Source organism: Felis catus, chromosome C2, assembly GCF_018350175.1.
Source record: "Felis catus isolate Fca126 chromosome C2, F.catus_Fca126_mat1.0, whole genome shotgun sequence".
In the NCBI taxonomy this organism is placed as follows: domain Eukaryota; kingdom Metazoa; phylum Chordata; class Mammalia; order Carnivora; family Felidae; genus Felis; species Felis catus.
In genome coordinates this window covers 46481057-46504068 of record NC_058376.1, presented here as the reverse complement: position 1 = coordinate 46504068, position 23012 = coordinate 46481057, and the positions used below count along the sequence as shown (strand labels likewise).

At 40.5% G+C, this 23012-nt stretch overlaps 1 protein-coding gene across 1 annotated transcript; it reads left to right on the top strand.

The window, feature by feature from the left end:
* Positions 1–4514: 4514 nt before the first annotated feature.
* On the top strand, positions 4515–21402 carry CPOX (coproporphyrinogen oxidase). The gene is made up of 7 exons (XM_003991594.6): positions 4515–5060; positions 7358–7501; positions 7763–7873; positions 9693–9834; positions 12085–12303; positions 16552–16656; positions 19459–21402. Exons 1-7 carry the CDS (start codon positions 4532–4534, stop codon positions 19544–19546), a joined length of 1338 nt encoding a protein of 445 aa, XP_003991643.3. The 5' UTR covers positions 4515–4531; the 3' UTR covers positions 19547–21402.
* Positions 21403–23012: the final 1610 nt, after the last annotated feature.

Genomic DNA, 23012 nt, shown 5'->3' with positions numbered 1-23012 from the left:
AAAGTGCCCTTTTCTCCCTCTGCATTCATTCAACCTCTAGAAGCAGGTCCTGCTCTTTGCTAAACTGTTAGACATGGAAGAAAATGTTTAGATAGACGTAGAGAACAAAGGGAACTAATTCTTGACTCCTAAGTTTAAAAAGATGTTCATATGGGCTTAAGTTAAAAAGCCTTAGATGTGTGTTTTCCAAGAAAGCATTCTAGTTCACCAGATAAGATGAATTTGCCATGACGTGAGTGAAAGCAGCTTTGCATCTCTTGAGCAAATAACATTAGTTGAAAGTGCCACGAAACACCATGGAGGCAGATACACATGACATTGGTTAAATGTCTTTCTTACTGCTGTCTGATGTCTTTATTGCCCCATGCCCATTGTCCCTTGATTGCCTAAACAGAAGAGATACCTGCATATACCCAAACACGTTGTTCCCAACATCTTCCCAAACGACTCTCCCTTTCAGTTGACCCATAGTGTTCTAAAGCCTCCTAGAATGGTTGCTGAGAGCATTATATGGTGAAGGGGCAGGGTGGCCAGGAAACTACTGTACCTAAGGCAAATGGAACAGCTGGATAGCTTTGGCTGAACCGGTAGAAATAACTTTTAATAACTGTCTAGGTTAAACCTATTACCTTCTGTCACACCTAACTTGTTAGTTCTTTCTGAATTCCATATTTGTGTTCATCTTAGATTCATAAGCTCAATACCCCAGAATTATCTTCAAAAATTTATCTCTATCCTGGGCATCAACTGTATTATCTGCTTACCATATTTCCCTTTTTTGTGGAAATGATATCCAATACTGACCATTCCCCTCAATTATAGTGGGAGGTCATCATGTTCTTTTTTTTTTTTTTTAATGTTTATTTATTTTGAGAGAGAGAGAGAGAGAGAGCGCGCAGGGGAGGGGCAGAGAGAGGGAGACAGAGAATCCCAAGCAGGTTCCGCACTGCCAGCATGGATCCCCTCACAGGGCTCAAATCCACGAACCATGAAATCATGACCTGAGCCGAAATCAAGAGTTGGACACTTAACCGACTGAGCCACCCAGGCATCTCTGGAGGTCATCATGTTGTAACACGATTCCATCCTCTACCCCTGGCCATTGTTGGTTGGCTCCAGGGTAGACATAGAATCAAGATGGGATAATTAGGATATTAGAAAGACTTAAGCTGAAGGTACTGACAATCTGACAAATAGTACCTTTATTTATTTTTCTCATATAACAAAAACTCCAGCCCAGGAGTTCCATCTGCTCAAGGAAGTATCAGGATCCAGGCTCCTTCTATCTTACTGCTGTTCAAATTTTTTCATGTGATTTTGATAGTCTTCATCACAAATCGTTGCTGCAACTCCAGATATCACATGCATATTACTATAGAGAAGAAATAGGGAGGGCTAAAGGCAAAAGGTGAAGGACTAAGGTGCAGACACCATGATTCCTCCCTTTCATAAAACTTTTCTTGACTATTTGGGTGGTATCTATACCTCTATGAGAAACTAATCTTAAAATTACTTCAGATAAAGAAAAAGCAAGTCAGTAACAACAAATTGCATTGGATATTTAACCTACATTTAACTATAAGAACCAATTATTTTAATGAAATATGTAAATATTTGCCTCTAAAGACCTAAACATTTCTGGACACCTGGGTGGCTCAGTTGGGTTAAGCATCCAAATATTGATTTCCACTCAGGTCATGATCTTATGGTTTGTGAGACTGAGCCCTGCATTGGGCTCCACACTGAGCATGGAGCCTGCTTAAGATTCTTTCTCTCTCTCTACCTCTGCCCCTCTCCCCAACTCACACACACGATCTCCCTCTAAAATAAAATTATATAAAGACCTAAACATTTAAAATATAAATTCTAAAAAATTGAGTAAAAATATCAAAAAGTCCACTTCTTTGCTATCTCACTACCACTATATATATATAGTGGTATAAACATATATACATAACCACTATATATATATATATATACACACACACACACACACACACACACACACACACACACACACACATATATATATACATACATGCCTCATGAGTTTGTACAAGGCTATTCAAAATCTTTTTATTTTGCAGGATCATATAGAACATAAAGCAGTGCAGGAAACCAGGCTCAAAAAAGGATGAGAAGCCTTACATTTTATGTTTTGTACCTTATTATAAACTTATTATTTGTCCTCACTAGCTTTAAAAAGCTTGAAATTGCTTCAATAGGGGATGTTTTTTTATTCCATGCTGACAAATAGGTCTTAAATCTCTTGGAGACTATTTGTAGCCACAGGAAGGTAATTTACATTCACACTAACCAGGCTGTGTGAAAATGAATAAATGAAACCCAATTCAAAATCAGGTCAGGAAAAAATTAAGGGATGGTTCTCATTCAGTATCAGTTACATCTTACTTTGCATACCCCTTCAGGAAGGAGAAAGATTTACTTTTCACCCAGCAACAACCCAGCCAATGAGAAACTGTCACAACTCAGCCAATGGGAAGCCACCACAACTCTGAACTCTCTTTCTCCTCCTATGAAATTTCCTTCCAAACAACCCTTCCCAACTCTCTCCTCTATAAAAGGAAGCTCCTTTTCTTTGTTCCTCTGTATTGTTGTTCTTGCCTATGGTGTGGTGTAGTTTGCATGTCTGGAGTTACAATTCTTCCGCTATGCCCAGATAAACTCATTTGTGCTGATTAAATAACTAGCTATTTTATTTTTAAGTTTGAAAGTTATAAAGGCCTTTCTTTAGCATAGCATAATAAGGTAAGGGTATGGAAGTCTCTGGAAACCAGAGGAAAGGAGAGCAAGCTCTTTGCAAAGAGAGGCCAAGGATGGGGAGGGATGGAAACCTGCAAATTAGGACACAGTTGGCTCAAGACCAGACTATCTGACTGTGCATATGTTCAAAGCGGCCTGTGTCTGCTTATCTTTTCCTAGCTTTATGAGTATTCTCAGAATCAGAGCAAAAATGAATGGGGTTCTTATACAAAAATGCGCTAGAGAGGTCCTTTCCATTAATGAGGTTCAATTGCTATCCCCAGGCCCAGCCAAACCCTATCACAGGCATCTAGGAGAGGCAAACAACTCTTACTGCAGTGATAGTTCTTATCTTCCCTTTCCTCCTGCAACTCAGCCTCCCAGCATGTTACACTATGGCTAAAATCCAATGGTATTCTTCCCCTGAAGTAGTCTATTCACTTCTCAATCCAAACCTTTACATTTTATTGAATCTGCTAGTGAGTCAAGCATACCTACCCAGCTAATGTTGTGTCTCACTTTGAGAGTTGCCAGATGCAATTGTGGATGGATAAGATACACTGGTTTGAACAGTTTGTCTGACCCATAGCCATGAAGTTCCATCACTGCATCTAGCCACTAAAAACTTGTAGAGACCACCACAAGTGGCTTAAATTATTATCTACTACTGGAAATTAAAATCATTCCATGACAGTCTTTCTAACACTTTCATGTTCAGACAACACAAAACTGTGGTATGTTACAGGAACAATAAGAACAAAAATCTGTCAAATCTATGTTAGCTTCTTACATCTTTTTTGAAGTGTGTGTGTGTGTGTGTGTGTGTGTGTGTGTGTGTGTTGGTAGTAAGTAGCAGGGAGAAAGCAGGGCAAATGTTTGCCCCGCCTAGCTTACATGAGTTGTTGAAAGTACTAAAAGGTGAGAAATACTTGGCAGCACGCCACGATTGTAGGGTTATATGTATTTTTAAGTCTAATGTTATTCCTTGATCACCCAAACACACCAGGTCATTACTTTTACGCGTGTTTAGTAAAATGATCACTTTGCTTTCCCTATTTCTGTAAGAATCAACTGGTTAGTGCAGGATCATGAACTGGAAAGACTGCAATGATGAACTCTCCTAAAGTCTTTTACTAGGATTTTCTTAGCATCCCTTGACTACCTTGCGGACTCACTTTAAAAACTGTTGGTACGGAGGAAGTCTCTCAGGCTCCGCCCCAAGCCACTCCTGCAAGTTCTAGAAGGTCTCCCGGACTGGAAACGGGGCACGAAGGGGCCTCCTATACACCTCAGAGCCAGGATTTGCAACTCTGTTTGAAAATGTAACTTGTAAATTGTAAATGTAAATGGGGAAGGACTCTGGCCATATTTCTGCTCCATTGGTCCTCAGCGTCCTCAGTGTACTTTGTCTACACCCTGTGGTTGATTGGATAGCAGACCAGAGGTTGTACGTGACCAGAAAGCCTCTTATCTCATTACTTACACAGCCCTCTCGCACGTTCGGCATCCAGGTCCCTTGTCTTGGCACCCGCCCTTCTGGGGACTGGATTCTTTATCTTCCCGGCGCGCCCCTGCAGGCGGCGACAGGAGCCGGACTACAGCTCCCAGCATCCCCCGCCCCTCCGCCCGCCGCCCGAGAGCCGACCCGGTAGTAGCTCTTCCCCGCCAAGGTTTCCACTCCCAGAGCTGCTCCCCAGCTTGGGACATCCAGAAGCTCAGGGACCGATCTCCGGGACGTGGGCATTGCTAGAGGTGACAGCGCGGCAGTATGACCTTGCACCTGGGCAGGCTGTGCGCGGGCTCCTGCTGGCAAGCTGCTCGGGGCGGCCGCGGAGCGATGTGCGCCTGGCCGGGGCGCTGCTCCGCGGGACGCATCTGCCGGCCCCCGGGCTCCGCTGGCACCGAGCAGTGCCGCGGGCTGGGGCACGGCCGGACCGCGGGAGGAGCCTCCCGGTTGGGGACCGGGCTGACCACGGCGCTGGCGGGGCTGGCCGGGCTGGCGGGGCTGGCCGCCGCCGCCTTCGGGCACGTACAGCGGGCGGAGATGGTGCCCAAGAGCTCGGGGGCGCGGAGCTCTTCGTCGGGGAAGCCTGAGGAGGAGGACGAGCTGGCCCGTCGCTGCAGCTGCTTCATGGCCTTGCCTGTGACCGACCTGCGCGAGCTGCGTGGGAGACCGAGCGACATGAAGACCAAGATGGAGCTGCTGATCCTGGAGACCCAGGCCCAGGTGTGCCAGGCTCTGGCACAGGTAGACGGGGGCGCCCGCTTCTCCGTGGACCGGTGGGAGAGGAAGGAAGGTGAGGAGGCCAGCGCCTAGCGGGAGGTGGAGACGGGGGGGGGGGGGGGGGGCGGTTAGAGATCGAGATTTAGGTTGCTGGCAGCAGATGACGGAGAATAGGGGCTGGGAGTAGGAAAGGGGTACCTACAGAGCGGCTGCTAGGTTAGAAGGGACACCTTTAGGAAGATTGAGACTGTAAGGGTCATCAGGCTTCTGTTTGCAGACCTCTAGATGCAGATCTGTTACTCTAATCCTGGACGTTTCAAAGTCTATGCGATTTTTTAATGGCGCTTTTTCTAATAGTTTTAGGGTTATTTTTAGCCAACAGACTTGGGTGTCCATATTTGTAATTGAGCATCGATTTTCCTCACATTTCATCCGCTTCTCTGGGTGCATTTCCCCCTTCTCCTCCTTCTTTAGAGATGGAAAGATTAACTTGCCTCCTATTTGCTACGTGTTGGCCAGACTCCTCCAACTGAGGCTGTCATTGTGTCATTATGTCTTTTTCTCAAGTTGCGCAAGAAATATTTGGCTTGTCAGTAGTTCTACCAAAAGCACCCCTCAGACTTCCTGCTAGGACAATCTTCCCTTCCAGTGGCAAAACCCAGTTCTTCAGATTAGTAGTTAACACATAGGAGGGGGTGAGGAGAATGGGCAAAATGGGTGAAGGTACAAACTTCCAGTTATAAAATAAATAAGTCATAAGGATGTAATGTACAGCATGGTGACTACAGCCAAAAATATCGTATTGCATATATTGCTGAGAGAGTAGATCTTGAAAATTCTCATCATGAGAAAAAAAAAATTTGTAACTGTGGTGTTGGATGGTAACTAGACTTATTTTGCAATGTATACAAATATCGAATCATTGTGGTGTACACCTGAAACTAATATAATGTTATGTGTCAATTGTACTTCAGTAAAGAAAAATCCAGTTTTTATAGAATCATGTATTTATGACCTTGTTATTGCCTATGTAGGGAAAGCCCACATCTTGGTCATAAACTTGAAGAATTCCTGGCTTCTTAGCTAGGAATACTACAGCATCCTTCTCCTCAGCTTTTGAGCTGTGATGCTGCCTCATCTCTATTAAGTGAGGTTAAATCTGATCTTTTGTAGTGTTATCTATCTTATAATGTTTTCAAGTGAAGACCATTGAACAAGGACCCAACTACAAGTACTAGAGTAACTTTGTGGCCTTCAGAAGTTACTTAATTTTTGATGTGCCTCTGTGTCCTCTTCTCTGAAATGAGATTAGATACTATATGAGGGGATTGTAGGGATGATGATATATGAAGTGCTTAAAATATTGTCTGATGCATAGAAAGCACTAAAACAAATTGGACAACTTGCCAGCTGTGTGATGTTGGATAAAGTGTTTTGTCTTTCTGGGCCTCATTTTCTCACTTGAAATGTACAGGGGTTGCACTGGATAGTCTTATGTCCCATCCAGCTCTAAAAATTCTTAGAAATAAAGACAAACAAGTACCTCTATGAACAGTTGCCTTTGTGGTAACTCTAGTGTCTTAAAAAAAAAAAAAACCTATTAGTAGTAAATCTCATCTACCTAAATATTAATGTGTATCTTATTCAGTTTAAAGGCCCAAATCCCTGAAGAGTTCAAATGTCTACTGTTTTTTAAGTGCCTATAAACAAAATTAAATGGTACACAGCACACTGAGAAAAAACAATACAGAGCTCTTAAACTTGGTAATAACAGAACATTCCTCAAACATACCCATACCTGTTTTTAACTTTGGACTTCTCTCATGTATCATAACCAATGGATGCCATTGTGAACAGTAGTATTTGAAGGGAAAATATTCCAGTGATTTATTTTATTTTTAAAGTTTATTTATTTATTTTGAGCGAGCAAACTTGGCCAGGGGAGGAGCAGATAGAAAGGGAGTGAGAGAGTCCCAAGCAGGTTCTGAGCTATTAGCATGGAGCCCTTTGGGTGGGGGCTCCATCTCACAAACCTTGAGATCATGACCTGAGCAGAAATCAAGTCAGATGCTTAACTGACTGAGCCACCCAGGCGCCCGTCCAGTGATTTATTTTAGATGTAGAAGAAATACTCAGTTTAGTGCTGTGGGAAAGATAGAATATTTGCCCACTAGGCAGTCACAGTGTCATCAAGCTATGCTAGTTATCTAATTTTATTGTACTTTAAAATGCTAAATATCCTGATGGTCTAGAAGATTTGGACAGTAGAGGAGGAATGTCACTCCTAATCCCACCACCTTCATGCAAGCGTTGTTTTCGATTTTGCATACACCCTTACCTTCTCTCCTCATCTTGTATTTCTGTAAACAGGAGGTGGTGGCATCAGCTGTGTACTTCAAGATGGGCATGTTTTTGAAAAGGCTGGGGTGAGCGTTTCTGTTGTTCATGGAAATCTTTCTGAGGAAGCAGCGAAACAAATGCGAAGCAGAGGGAAAATTCTGAAGACGAAAGATGGTAAATCAGGCAGTCTCAACAGCCTTTAAAAGTCCCTGCAAACCTTTATTCCCCATGAGTTCTATTTGTACAATAAATATTGCTTCTGTGGAAAAAAAAACACATTAGGGTGCACATCCCAAAGAAGCATGTTCACGTTTACTTTTTAAAAATTGTATTTTAAGAGACAAAAAGGAGCTTTTGAAAATTGGTCCTGAAACCAAGTTGGAGTGATTTAAGCCCGATGAGTAAGCAGAGCTCACCACGTGTTTTGCTTTCCAGGTAAATTGCCGTTTTCTGCTATGGGCGTGAGCTCTGTTATCCACCCCAAGAATCCTCATGCTCCTACTATCCATTTCAACTACAGATACTTTGAAGTAGAAGAAGCTGATGGTAAGCATCCCTGGAGCTGTGGAAAATATTATTGTGCAAATATGAATTTTAAAACAAGCCGGGGGGCATAATTTAAGAATGTGAGAAAGAATATATAAATCTTAACGAGGTTTTCAGGAGGCATATTAAGCCTTATTCCTTGGCAGGTGCAATGGATTATGCACGAGAGGTGAAAAGTGGAAATAGCATTGGCTGGGCTCTGAACTTCCCCATATTTCCTCCAACGCAGAAGGAATGATTTAATGAATCTCAGCTTCAAAGTGCACACAGGGTTCTTTGCACAGGAAAGAAAATCCAAAGGAAAACCTCATGTATAAGGTTAAATCGAAATGGAAAACTTGCTTTTGTGAAAATGTGAAAATATCTTCCAAGTGTATTGCTCTGCTAGTCACCAGCGTGTTATCAGTGGGTTTAAGATAGGGTGGAGTTGATCATGCCTCATTAAGGACGTGTAGTTCAGCCCATGTCTCCAAATTAGCCGGACCTACTGTTACCACCCTGTGGAGCGTCTGTGCAGTGCCGCTCTATGGCTGGTGGTCTCTCTGGAGGTGTGGTATTTAAAGTCGATGTATTTAACTTTCATTTTGAAGACATTTAGTTTGGTTCAACCTTTTTTTTTTTTTTAATTTTTTTTTTTTTTAACGTTTACTTATTTTTGGGACAGAGAGAGACAGAGCATGAACGGGGGGAGGGGCATAGAGAGAGGGAGACACAGAATCGGAAGCAGGTTCCAGGCTCTGAGCCATGAGCCCAGAGCCCGATGAGGGGCTCGAACTCACGGACCGGGAGATCGTGACCTGAGCTGAAGTCGGACACCCAACCGACTGAGCCACCCAGGCGCCCCTTGGTTCAACCTTTTAATGTTAGAAGTTGGTAACTGGTATTGACAGCCTATAGACCCAACTAAACACATGTAATAGTTATTCTTAAATGGTAAGTTGTGTCCCTCTGTAAGTGTTTTTGCCCTTTCTGGGCTTAAGGCGGGACAGGCAGTGGTTTTTAATACAGGGAACATCAGAATCTCCTGGGGAACTTTTATAAACTGCAGATACCTGGGCCAGAGATTTGCTTGTTGTTTGTTTTTTCTTTGCTTGTTTGTTTTTTAATTGTGACCCAGCAGAGGCATTTTATGCTCCTCGTGTGATTCTGATATGCAGCCAGAGTTGAGATCTACTTCCTGGTCCACCCATGTGGTGTTTCATCATTCTCTGCCATGCATATCATATCATTTTCCTGCCTGGATCTACTCTGTCACTTTTTGATTTCATACTTTTACCTTTTCTTTCCTGCCTAGGCTTTACTGGCCATTCAGAGCTAAATTTAGTTGAATTTATATATATATATATATATATATATATATATATATATATATATATTTATATATATTATATATATATATTATATATATAATTATATATATGTAATATATATAATTATATTATAATTATATAATATATATAATTTATATAAATTATATAAATTTATATAATATATATATATTAATGTTTATTTACGTTTGAGAGAGAGAGACAGAGCATGAGCAGGAGAGGGACAGAGGGAGGGAGATGCAGGCTCCAGGCTCTGAGCTGTCAGCACAGAGTCCGATGCAGGGCTTGAACCCATGAACCATGAGATCATGACCTGAGCCAAAGTAGGATGCTTAATCTACTGAGCCACCCAGATGCCCCTAAATATTTTTTGATTGTCACCCACTTCATGTTAAACTAAGCTGATAAATTAAGTTTGCTAATACAGTGAGTAGTGTGCTACATCTCAAAGTCCAAAGTCTGCGTGAAAATCACACGTCTCGATTTTGTAGGTAACAAGCTGTGGTGGTTTGGTGGTGGATGTGACCTCACTCCAACATACTTGAACCAAGAGGATGCTGTCCATTTCCACAGAACTCTAAAGGAGGCTTGTGACCAGCATGGTCCTGATCTCTACCCTAAATTTAAAAAATGGTAGGTAAAGATGTCATAACACCTAAAATATATTCTGTTGCTTCCTCCTGTAGATCCTGAAGGCAATATTATGTCACTGAATATGTTTTTCAGCTTATGAAGATTGATCTGGGTTTTTTTTTGGCACCAGAAGTAGAATGCTAGTTTGAAGTGGTTTTATTATGTTGTTTATTTAGGAATATTTTAATAATTGGGTAGCAGTGTATTTTTTGATCCCAAATGATTTGGAATATAAATTTTAAGGTGATCTATGCCTGAGAATCAGAGGCTTTTTAATCCTGGGGTTGGCTTTTAACTTCTCATCCCAGATGAGAATGTTTGTTGCCATGGGAATATTCAGACATGGGAAGAGTCAGAGAACTGTTAGGGAAAGATACAGATACACCAGAGATTTGGACAAGAAGAAGACTGGGATTGGAAACTTTGGTTAAGGAAACTCTAATGGTAAAGAAAAGGGAAACAAATGAGTTGTGAGGAGATCCAAGATATTTGGCAGAAGTAAAATGGAGTATAAGCATAAATTGTTTGGAATAAGAATAACGTACTCAACTCTGCCTAGAGCTAATTGACATTCTTGAAAAAGGAAGAACAGGAAAGGTTTTGGTGTTTTTGTTGTTGTTGTTGTTTTGCATTGTTTTTAGAGCTGATAATTGTGGGATGTTGATATTATGTAAGGGTATGGAGTTCAGCTTTAAAATTCTCAGAAAAGATATATTCTCCTTTTGATTGATACTACCAATGAAAATTGCACAGCTATGGAAGCATGAATGTAAGATGGAGTGATTTTCCCTCTCTCTCTCTCTCTCTCTCTCTCTCTCTTGCGCACACACACACACACACACACACACACACTCTCACACAAATCAGCCTCCTTCCAGGAAGAGGACTGGTTTGGGTGACCTTCTCTTTTTTTGGTTTCCTCTTATTGCCATTATTGAGATGACTTTATCTGAGTGATACTAGTTACTAAGACATCTAGGATGCAGGCTAGTTAAAAAAGAAGTTTTTAGTGTAAGTATTTAGCAAACTTCTTAATTTTCTGGTGATTTTGAAATAGTGTGATTTGGTGAAAGCTGACTTCACAGCCTTGCCCAGGATGGTCTTCAACTATGCTAATAAAATGTGCCTGTAAAGGACAGCCAACAAGTCACAGTCAAGGTGAATTATACCATTGCATCAGTTCTAGGGATTTGCATCTGCTACTGGTTTTGTGTTTTGTTGTTTTGTTTTGCTGGTTTAAACTATTAAGGCTATTTTTAATGGAACCTTTTAAATAGCTTTTAGTTTTTGTTTGTACAGGTTTTTCTGTTTATAGAGATCATCTGAAAAGTTGTTTCCACAAGTAAACTATTTTCTACAAATTGAGCATTTAGGAAATGACTTTTTAGGAAAGCTGTTCTAGTGGGCACAGAGGGGAAAGCCTCAGGAGCAGATGGATAGTTTCATGTGCTGGCTCACAGGGGTAAGCTTTCATACGTCCCTAGACGTTCTCTGAACGTCTCCTTCCACCAGCCCTTCCCTCAGTCATGCCGGCTATGGAGACTCCGCATTGTATTGCTGAAAACCTTAGAGATTATTTGCTGTGCCTTCCTTTGGCGAATAAAGAACCTGACTTGAGAGCCGAAGGGTTGGCACCCAGTCAGACCTGGTTGGTGTTGTTGGTTGGAGGATTCCTGTCCTGCCTCTTGCAAAAGCCCCAGTGCTGCTGAAGGCAGCAGCATCACTTGTTTTAAGAAATACACTGTTGGGGCGCCTGGGGGTGCTCAGTCAGTGAAGCATCCAACTCTTGATTCCAGCTCAGGTCGTGATCCCAGGGTCATGGGATCGAGCCCTGCATCCAGCTCCATGCTGAGCGTGGAGCCTGCTTAAGATTCTCTCTCCCTCTCTCTCTCTGCCCCTCCCCCACTCATGCTCGAGAGCACATGCACTCTCTTTCTCTCTCTCAAAATAAGTAAATAAAAAACACACTCTTAATACTGGACTCTGTTTCTTTTTCACTAAAGTTCTTAGAATTCCACATCCTTTAGATATGTGTTCTATTCTTTGCTTTGCAGATGAAAGCATAAGCATTTTCTACATGGTTGCTACTTACAGGAAATGTGTCTGAAGCCCTAGTTTCATTTTCATAGTTGGGCAGAAAAGTAAGGACATTGCTTTGGCATTAGTCAAGGATAAGCTGAAATGCTCACATTGACATTCATGCCTTTTGTTCCCCTTTGATCCCTGACATGGCCTTGCTGTGTCTTCCAGGTGTGATGATTACTTTTTTATAGTCCATCGTGGGGAGCGGAGGGGCATCGGGGGCATCTTTTTTGATGACCTTGACTCTCCATCCAAGGAAGAAGTGTTTCGCTTTGTGCAGAGCTGCGCCCAGGCTGTGGTTCCTTCATACATTCCTCTTGTGAAAAAGCACTGTGATGACTCATTCACCCCCCAGGAGAAGCTGTGGCAGCAGCTGCGGAGAGGACGGTGAGTGAGCGAGTGAGCGACAGGAGAATAGACCATCTCATTGCAAGCCTTGGGGCAGGGGAGGGTGGAGCCATTGTGGTGGGTGAATGAATGGAGGGGGATGTGTTGCCTTTGACAGGTACTTTGTTAGAGTTGTATTAGTACTAACTGGAACTTCTTTTGGTAACTAGGTGAATATCAAATGAATATTAAGATTTGTCTGAAATAGCGTTGTAAAAACAGCAGAGGTTACCTCATTTGTCTGTATATGAGAGATTTGTAGGAGCCATGTATTAGTACTTGCTGAATTTAATTCAGCTGATTTCTTTTAGTCTTCTAGCAGTTCCTTGCAGCCTTACGCCAAGATATGGGCATCACTTAATGTTTTTGCTGTTTTGTAGATTTGGAAGCCCACACTTTTCCATCCATTTTAAGGTTTCATGGAAGTTGTTAGAATGGAAATAACCATTTCAGAAATTATTTACACTTAATGGTAATACTTATTAATGATGTGTGTGCCAGCCAGTGTTAGACAGATTGCATCTAGTTTTCTTTACAAACCTGTGAGATTGGTGTCATTATCATCATTTTACAGGTGATAAAACTTCCTCCCCGAAAAGTAAGTCTCTTGCCCAGGATTACAACTAGTAAATAAAAGATCCCAGATGTAGAAGCAGGTCACCGTGACCTCAAAACTGGTAGTCTTTCCCATACACAAAGGAAGTTAAGTAGTTGAAGCAGGTTTTGATTTCTTACTAGATACTCAACCTCAGCCACCCTGTTCTGTGCATTGAGCTTAGAGCCCAGTTGGGTGACCACATTGAGGTCGTCTTCACCCGAGGTATATTTGCAGATCAGCTCCAATGATCCACCCTGCCAGCTCACATCAATTTCTCACTGCTGTCTTAATTTCATTTGTAGTACTGGTCCATGGCTGTAACATGGATTTTCTCGTTCATGTCAATTCTGTCTCAGGCAAATAAAACTTTCAGTATTTGAGGAGGTAAAGTTAGTCCCTGAAGAGGTCAACTTAAATAATGTTTCAAGTTTAAAGAGAAATATCTGTGTTTATTCTTTCTTATGGCCGCCTGTGTGATCTGGTCCTTTAATTTAGAAATTTGGGAAAATGGAAGTTGATTAAGTTTTCTTGTTAGAAGTTTCTTAGTGCATCTGTTTTGGGACTCTTTCTTTGGTCCCATGATTTCTCAAATAATACTTTTACTATTCCTTCCTTTTTTCATTTCCTTGACATTTATTATGCAACCCTTATGGCTAGGCACTGTCCTGGCTACAGTGGTGAGTATAACATGCATCTGTGAAAAGAAGCTCATGGTTTAGTGGGGAAGGTATACCCAAGAGGATAATTTAAAACTCCATGCGGTTTTATTTCTTAAATTCCACGTTTGAGTGAAATCATATGGTATTCGTCCTTCTCTGACCGACTTAACTCATTGAGTATGATACCCACCAGCTCCATCCATGTGGTTGCATGTGGCAAGACACGTTCTTTTTTTATGGCCGAATAACATGTACAATTTAAGAAACAAAACAAACGAACAAAGTCAAAAAGAAACAAACAAGAAAAACACATACGGAGAACGAACTAGGGGTTACTGTAAGGGAGGTGATGGGGGCATGGCTGAAATAGGGGAAGGGGATTAAGAGCACACTTGTGGCGGTGAGCACTGAGTAATGTATAGAATCGTTAAATCACTACATTGTACACCTGAAACCAACACAGCACTGTTGATTATACATTAAATAGCCAATGAAAATTTGCAAAAAACCCTCTGGAAAGTACAATATTCTAGTTTTGCCCAGGATTTGATGTGCAAAGCTGGCAGATTTTGTGAATACTAATGAGGTGAAGCCTTAAAACTTCTTAGACATAGGAACAATGTTTGGCGTTCTTTTGTTTTCTGCTTTTTCATTATGTAATGACAAGACATTTTGAAAATTCCATTTGTGTGAATCCTTGCACATCAGGTATTTTTTGAGTTACGTATAAGTGTGGGGTGTTAGATGAATTTTCTGTGATGCGACATGGGAGTGTTTCTCACTGAGAACCTCCTACCCCCTGTATCTCTGGGCCTTAAGATGGCAGTAAACTCTGAGCCTTCAGATAACCCCAGGTCCTGACTACGGTTGTCAGCATTGTCTTCCCCTTTTTACACACTGCACTCACAACCCTATCTGCATCCTTCACACGTTATACCTCGCTCCTTTCCTTCCCCTCCAAGTAGGAGTTTCCCTTGCTGTGGTCAGGCTGCTTCCTTTTCGACTTGAGTCCCTTACTTGGGAATTTCCTTTAGTCTCTTACCCACTTCTACTATTCTCTCCCCAGACCTTGAACTTCACTCTTGCAGTCTTCTTTTTCACAGGAGAACAGAAACTAATGATCTTTTTTTTTTTTTAATTAGAATTTTTTTTTAAAAAGTTTATGTATGTATGTATTAATCTCTACACCCAACATGGGACTCAAACTCTCAACCCCAAGGTCAACAGTCACATGCTCTTCCAACTGAGCCAACTAGGTGCCCAGGAAACAAAAGATCTTTAACTTACTGTTGTTTTGCTGTATTTTAGGGAAGGGAAACAAGATAAAATTTAGGCATCTGTTAAATTGAAGGGAATGGCTAAAGTTCATTCATGGTTTACAGGCACTTCAGAGAGGATAAATGTATGGGAAGGATCAGAAAGATCAGAACTAAGTGAAACCTTATAGGAGTCAGCCTAATGTCAGGAAAGGGGCATCCTTCACTCAAAAAAGGAAAGCAGTTCAAGGATCCTTACAACAAATTCATATAGGGAGTTCCATATAGGAGTCTTTGAAAGAGACATTAGTACAAACTAGAGAATCCCAGCCATCCCTTAAATACCATGTTTTAGAAAACCAGCATTGGGGTGAAAAAGGTGGCTGAGAGACAAATTCTTTTCCATGCTCTTAGCGAGGAAGAAATTAAGAAGTTTCACTTACATTATCGTTTGAAACAGGCTTATAAGAAGGTGTTAAATAGTTATTAATGCATAAAATTCAATCCATGATAAATAAATGCTGAGGACTAAAAAGGGATTCATGGATATATTTAAATTTTTTCAAGGCCTTTGGCAAGTTTGCACACAGAAGGGTGTTTTCTAAAAATTGATGTACTGTGGAATTCTAGAGAATATCTTCCTCCAGGTGTGATTAAAGACTAACCAGTGGGTAAACAAATGGGCAGGCTTCAGGCTCTGAGCTGTCAGCACAGAGCCCAACACGGGGCTTGAACTCACGTACCATGAGATCATGACCTGAGCCGAAGTCAGATGCTTAACCGACTGAGCCACCCAGGCGCCCCCTGAGGGAAGTTTAGACCAAGAAAGTAGTTTCTGAATGAGTTGAGAAATGATCTGAAAGGGTGTCTATTCATTGAATTTTCAGCTTTATGGACCGTTCTAAATTCTTAGGAGTAGTAAAAATTATCTTTGAAGTTTAAATGACCTTTTACAAGAGATCCCATGATGTTAAAGCCAATCACAGATTTTTTCAGCTAGACAGAGTTTAGATCTGACACCATGTGGCAGTTAGTGGAAAACAAATTTACCAAACCAAATTTCAGTTGATGCTAAGGATAGTCTTCTTAGAAACATAAAATTTAGCCCTGCAACTCAACCAATGCTTTTTATTTTGATTGCCATTAATCTTCAGGAAGACTGGATTATATGACTGCATTTCAGTGCTATCAACTACTTTAAGAAAAGGGAATATCTAGGATATATTAGTAATTATTAATAGACTGCTGTTAGCTGTGCCTGGCCTTTCAATTACGAACGTTTTGCACTATCTTAGTAAATGGAAGTTAGGTAGTGAAATGAGGTCTTCTGAAACATCTCAGTTCATGAGGGAATACCAGAAAGAGCTGTTCTATCCTAATAAAGGATGTCGTTTCTTTTTCTTGTTTTTGTGCCTTAAAGTTCTCATCTTTGTGTCCATTCTGTTTTCTTATTGGAAAACATAATCTTCTTGTTTTGTAACTGTGCCATATTGGGGCCGAATCTATATCCTGTTGTTTGTTGGGTGGGATACCCTTTTATTTATGCCTGTCCGGATGGGCAAGACTGAACTGACTGTAGATTGGTATTCCCTGTGCCAGTTCAGCTGATTGGGAGGGAGAGGGGCAATGGGCAGGAAGAGGCCCCTCCCCACCCCAAGCCCTTGAGGTACTTGTCATGGGCCAAGAAAGATTTTACTCAACTGGCCGTTAATGTTATTTGTTGTCTTTACGTCAGGTATGTAGAATTTAACCTTGTGTATGATCGAGGTACAAAGTTTGGCCTCTTCACTCCAGGATCCAGGATTGAAAGCATCTTGATGTCTTTACCTCTAACTGCTCGGTAAGAATAACTCATTATAGTAATTATTCCTCCACTCCCAATCTGCTAACCCGTACAAAACATGAAAATATGAACACTCCAGTGTCTTACCTAATGACTTCAATGGTTTTGATATTGCTGAGTTTATAATAAAATCACAGTCAAATAATTAAGGAAAATTAATTTTATTAAAAATTTTTTTCATGTTTGTTTATGTATTTTGAGAGAGAGAGAGAGAGCAAGCAAGCTGGGGAGTAGCAGAAAGAGAAAGGGAAGAGAGAATCCCAAGCAGGCTCTGTGCTGCTAGTGCAGAGCCCGACATGGGGCTCAATCTCACGAACCATAAGTTCATGATCTGAGCCTAGATCAAGAGTTGGACACTTAACTGACTGAGCCATGCAGGCGCCCCGGAAAATTATTTTTTTTTTTAACGAATGAATGGCAGGATGAATGATATGGCTCTGTGGGGGAGGGGTGAGAAAGTATAGAGGGAATAAGAAGATAGGGTGGATGATGGTGTGTAGGGGCCCAGAATGACCTTGCCCACTTGGTGATTTTCTAGGAAGAGCTGTGGGCGAAACAAATTTGTTAATGTATGTCAGGTTTTTCAACTTAATTTTGTTAGTAATTTTTACACCTGTGAGGAAGTCTTACTCTCCACTATGAAATATCAAACGTGTGAAAGTATGAGGGATTGTTGCACATGCTCCACGTTCTCTCTGTGCTTTACATGATGCTGTGGTGAGCTTCCAGAAAGGTTACTTGAAAATGGGGGGGGAGGGGGATTTTAAAGACATATATATTAAAAAGAAAGAAAGAAAGAAAGAAAGAAAGAAAGAAAGAAAGAAAGAAAGAGAGAGAGAGAGATGTTTATGTTGGTGCTATTAGGTTAATAAAGATCTACAATTGACTTTTTGTGTATAAGTGAGAATGATGTGTGTCCAGACTAAATAGAAAATATTTTAAAAAAATTACCATTGCTTGTTTTATAAGCACTAGAATCTTCATTTCTCCATGAGGGTAGATGTCCAAATAAGAATGGACTGCCGACTTTGGCTCAGGTCGTGATCTCACAGTCTGTGAGTTCGAGCCCTCCGTCGGGCTCTGTGCTGACAGCTCAGAGCCTGGAGCCTGTTTCAGATTCTGTGCCTCCCTCTCTCTCTGACCCTCCCCCATTCATGCTCTCTCTCTCTCTGTCTCAAAAATAAATAAACATTAAAAAAAAAAAAAAGAATGGACTGCTGGATGGCACTAAAGGTCTGGCTTGCCTCATTCTGCCATCCAGATCTAGCCTGGTGAGATTAGTAGCCCATATAGTTGTCACTGTCTTCAAAATGGCATTGTCTCTGTCCTTGTATAACTGTTGTTCTTGGGATCTCATGTCTGTAGCAAAAGCTCATATATGTCACTGTCAGGTGTTCCTGACACCCTAGAGGTGAGATGTGAATAAGATGTAGAGATAAGTTCTTTTTTTTTTTTTTTAACTTATTTTTGAGAAAGCCTATGCATGCATGCGCATAAGTAGGGGCGGGGCAGAGAGAATCTCAAACAGGCTCTGCACTGTCAGTGTGGAGCCTGACTCGGGGCTTGAACTCATGAACGGTGAGATCATGACCTGAGCCAAAATCAAGAGTCAGGAGCTGAACCAACTGAACTGCCCAGGTGCCCCAAAACTAGAGATAAGTTAAGGGCTTCAGGTAGTCCTCCTGATTACTGCTGCCCCTGATTATATGGTACATTGTAAGCTGCAGATATGGGTGGGTTATAAATCAATCCCTTGCTCATTTGCATAGTTCACATGACAGGTCACTTTTAGCTTCTTCTAGTCTATACCAAGCGCGTGCAAACTTGAGGCTGCAAGATGAATCCAAGTCCGCCTGTGATGTGTTTTTGTACAGCCCTTGAGCTAAGAATGAACTTTACATTTTTAAAGGATTATTAAAAACAAAAAAGAATGTTGTATTCTTTTTTGTATTGTATGTGGCCCCACAAAGCCTAAATTAAAGTATTTATATGGGACACCTGGGTGGCTCAGTCAGTTAAGCATCCAACTTCAGCTCAGGTGATGATCTTGCAATTTGTGAGTTCAAGCCCCACATTGGGCTCTGTGCTGACAGCTCAGAGCCTGGAGCCTGCTTCAGATCCAGTGTCTCCCTCTCCCTCTGCCCCTCCCCTGCTTGCACTCTGTCTCTCTCTCTCTCTCTCTCAAAAATAAATAAACATTAAAAGAATTTTTTTTAATAAAAAAAGTAAAAATAGAGTATTTATTAATGTGACCCTTTGTAGGAAAGGTTTGCTAACCCCTGGTCTAAACGAGGTTTTGCCAGACTTCATACTACAGCTTAACCATTTTGACTATATTTGTATATTATCTGAGGTATTCACTTACATTTTATACTCTTATTTTTTCTGAGAGAGAATTTGTTTAAAAAGGCAAACCGATATTATTGCCGTAAATAGAAAGTAACACATTAAAATAAATGCATAAATGCCAAGCTAAAAAAAGTTTGCCCGTGGATCCTCTGTGGTTCTACATTTTATGAAACCTGGTTTCTAGTAAAAGTGTATTTTAGCTCTGAGATATTAATATTAGCCAAAGGATGCTCAGAAATTATTAAAATATTTTATTTCTTTAGCAGCAAATATTTTTTAAAAGCCTAATGGGTAAAAGGCATATTAAGTACATTGGAGACAAGGAGATACAAGAAATTTTTTACTCTTAGAATTTTAATTTTCACTTATTTTAAGTAAAGAGGTATGTGTGTTGTTTATTATTATTTTTATTATTATTACATGTTTTGCTTTTGTTTTGGACCTGTATAGATGGGAGTACATGCACTCACCCCCAGAGAACTCCAAAGAAGCGGAAATTCTGGAAGTTCTGCGCCATCCGAGAGACTGGGTGCATTAATGCAGGCGGAGTGGCCTGCCTGGGGCTTGGGGGACACAGAATGAGTGCCCCATTCCACCGGCCCGCAGCGTTGCCACTGTGTGGCAGTGAATAACCTGTGTGTTAAGCTCCAGTCTTCTCCACTCTGCAGTCTGCTTCCTTGGCAGACGCTGAGTGTGTTTTAAGTACTACAAGTTTCCATAGGATGCTGCCAGTGACAGGTGGTGATATGGCAGCTTGTCAGAGTCAATTGGTTGATAAAAACCTCATTTATACTTTCAGAATCATTTTATATGACTAGTTTACAAAATACAAAATTGAGTTTCCAAGTGTTGAGTTAAGGGAATCTAAATATAACTTGTGTCAGGAAACTTTTCATGCTATTTTTGTTTTATGTATTTTTTAAAGTTTTAGTTTCTGCCACCAAAAATCTGTGGTGGGATAAATTTTATTTTCATTAATTCAGTGAGGTTGAACTTCATAACAATTTCAGAAAGCAATTTGAAATGAAGGTGAAACATTTACTTTGTCATGACAGAAGTTTCGTTGATTGTAACCTTTATATATCTTTCTCTAGAGATAATAATATTGTAAAATGTTCATTTTTATAATGATATTAGGAACACTTGAAATTTCCTAAGTATCCGCATGTGTTACAATTCAATAATTCCCTGTAGTTGTTAACTCTAAAGTGACATCACTGTTATTTAAATAAGGGACATCTAAGATGTAATTCTGATTTTTGTAGAACTATAATTTGTTAATGTTGGATTCTCTGCACTTTTGAATGTGAAAGCTTATAACCCTGGAGTCTGATATTTAAAATTTTCTATTCCAGACATTTCTATATGCAAATTTAGAGTAAGAACAATCCTGGGCATGTTTGAGTTAGGAAATGTTTCTCATTTGGGAAATGAGAAATATTTTCCTTCCTTAATTAAAGTCAACATAACTAGTGTGAAAAGCACGTAGGCATTTTATAAATATATTTCTTTGTAAAAGATGGACTAAAGTTGCCCTCTTTTTAAATTAGAGATTGTGTAGTAAATTACAATAGTATAGTGTGTCTTCTTTGTTCATATAATAATGTGAGTGTATTTTATTTTACTTATAATATGTTGAAGTTTGTAAGGAATAGTATCTTCATATTATTAAGCATTATCTTGGAATATGTTAAATGTATGTGATTGTGTATGTGACTCTTTAGGGCTGGGAAATGTATGGACTCTTCAACTATCTTACAACAGATCTGCTGATAAATTTTATGAAATATGACTAAGAGATATTTCTATTTTTCATTTTTTTAGGGGTAATTGATATAGAGAAGATAAATATTTTTTAGCACTAAAGCCATCATTCCTCAGCCCTAGGTATTTTACCCAAGAAAAATAGAAGTTTTGCACTCAGATTTCCATAGCAGCTTTTTTCGCAATAGCCCAAACTTAGAAACAACACCGATACCCATCAACAGATGACTGGATAAACAAAGGATGATTTACCAGTATGTGAAAATACTACTCATCAGTGAAAACGAACAACCACTCTGGTGAATAGCAGAACAGCATTATGCCAAGGGAATGAAGCCAGACACAGAAGAAGACTCACTATATGACTACAGTATGTGAAAACCGAGAAAAGCCAAAATTTGAACGGGGGAAAGCACATCAGTAGTTGCTGGGGCTAGAGCTGGGGAATTGATTGTGGAAGGGAACCAAGGAGTATTTTGAGGGGATGGAAATGGTCTATCTATTGATGGTGGCAGTGATTACCAGACTGTTTACATTTATCAAAACTTATTGACTAGGGCACTGAAAAACATGGACTTTTATCGTGTATATGATTTATACTTCAATAAAGCTGATTCAATGAAAAAAACATACAGGCTTATAGGAACAAATGTTCAAATAAACATCAGTTTACCTTGTACGATAAAAATTGCCTTATAAAGATCTGCTAGTCTGTTTAGTTGTGTTTAGGGCTGTTGGGGTCTGGGCATTTGACTAAGATGAAATTTCAAAATTTCAGGGTATCAGTTCTTCATACTCTTCAATAAGCATGTATTCCTCTTACAGATGAGACTATGGGAGAAAAGACAGAATTGCATAACTATTGGAAAATAGATCATTCTGCTGTTCCTCAAAATGAATTTCTCTTTTAAATCCATATTGATGTCTATTCTGAGTCTACTAGAGGCCCAGAGTGTACCTCCAAATGGCCAGAACACCTAACTGCTGGTGTCTTATACATGCATATCAGTGGTCATAAGGGGTGGAAGTTTGAGGAATGGCGTGTAAATGCTTTGGAGCAAATTTCTAACCACTATTTTATATCCATCATAAACTCTGCTTACCCACATATTCAACTGAATGTTTAATGAGAGAAAAACTTCTGCATGCTAAAGAGCATCACATTAGAAGGTCAAACACTGTTCCCTTACAATCTATCCTTCCATGTATCTATTGCTGTTACAGTTCATCCAGACAGGAATCATCTGACACCCGTATGCCTAGGCTGGGACAACTTCAAAGACTAGGTTCAGCTCGGTCTGTAACGTACAGGTGGTTGAGAACAGGTATTCCACCAAACAAGGCAGAGGCAGCGTGGTTTCTTCTTTCTCATCTAGCCCCAGAGGTTACGTGGTATCGCGTCCTCTAAAGTGCACTGGTTACCAGTGTATCATTAAGGCCAGCTCCAGATTCAAGGGGGAAGGGCATTAGATCCCAAAACCACAAAGTAGATTTGACTTTCCCTCTTTTATTGCCCTAATTAAATCCTGTTGAGTATCCCTTTGAAATAGTTCTTGGTTTCCTAATCTTCTGTCTGCTGTCAGCACTCTACTCTTCCCTTTCACTTGAACTTTTTCCAACGCCCTACCTGTCTCTGGACACTTGGACCTCCATTCTTTCCCTTCACAATAACTTCCCCAAATCCTATGACTACTGCTTTCCTCAAATATTCTAGTCATCCTCCACTTCTACAGAAAAGATGCAAAAAACCTGATATTCAAGGCTATCCATTTGACCCAAGTACTTCCTTTCTGCCTTTTCCTCTACAGTTCTCCCCTGCCCTTCAGCCTCAGCCTTCATGCCCCCTGCTCATTATTCTGAACAGTTTCTAAATCTCTCCCATCTGGCCTTTAGTCAGGCTGCTACAACCCCTGCTTGAAATCTCTTATGCTCTGTCCCTCCTTCCATAGCCAGTTCAGACTTCCAAGAACTTTCCTTGGAATCAATCTCCACCCCTTCAGCACATTTTATCTTTAGTATTGCTTTCACCACAGTGTGTATTCACAGTCATTTAATGTACACTACACTAGAAAATATTTAAGGTGGCTCTTCCCTTATTTATCATGCCTGCCTACTACGTTGTGGGTGACTTGTTAACCCTTCCAACGCTGTTTTGCAACATATTGTGTAATCAGGCTTGGTATTGCTTGGCTTTCTATGTAATTGTCTTATTCCTAGTCTGTGAAGACAGAAGTTCCCTG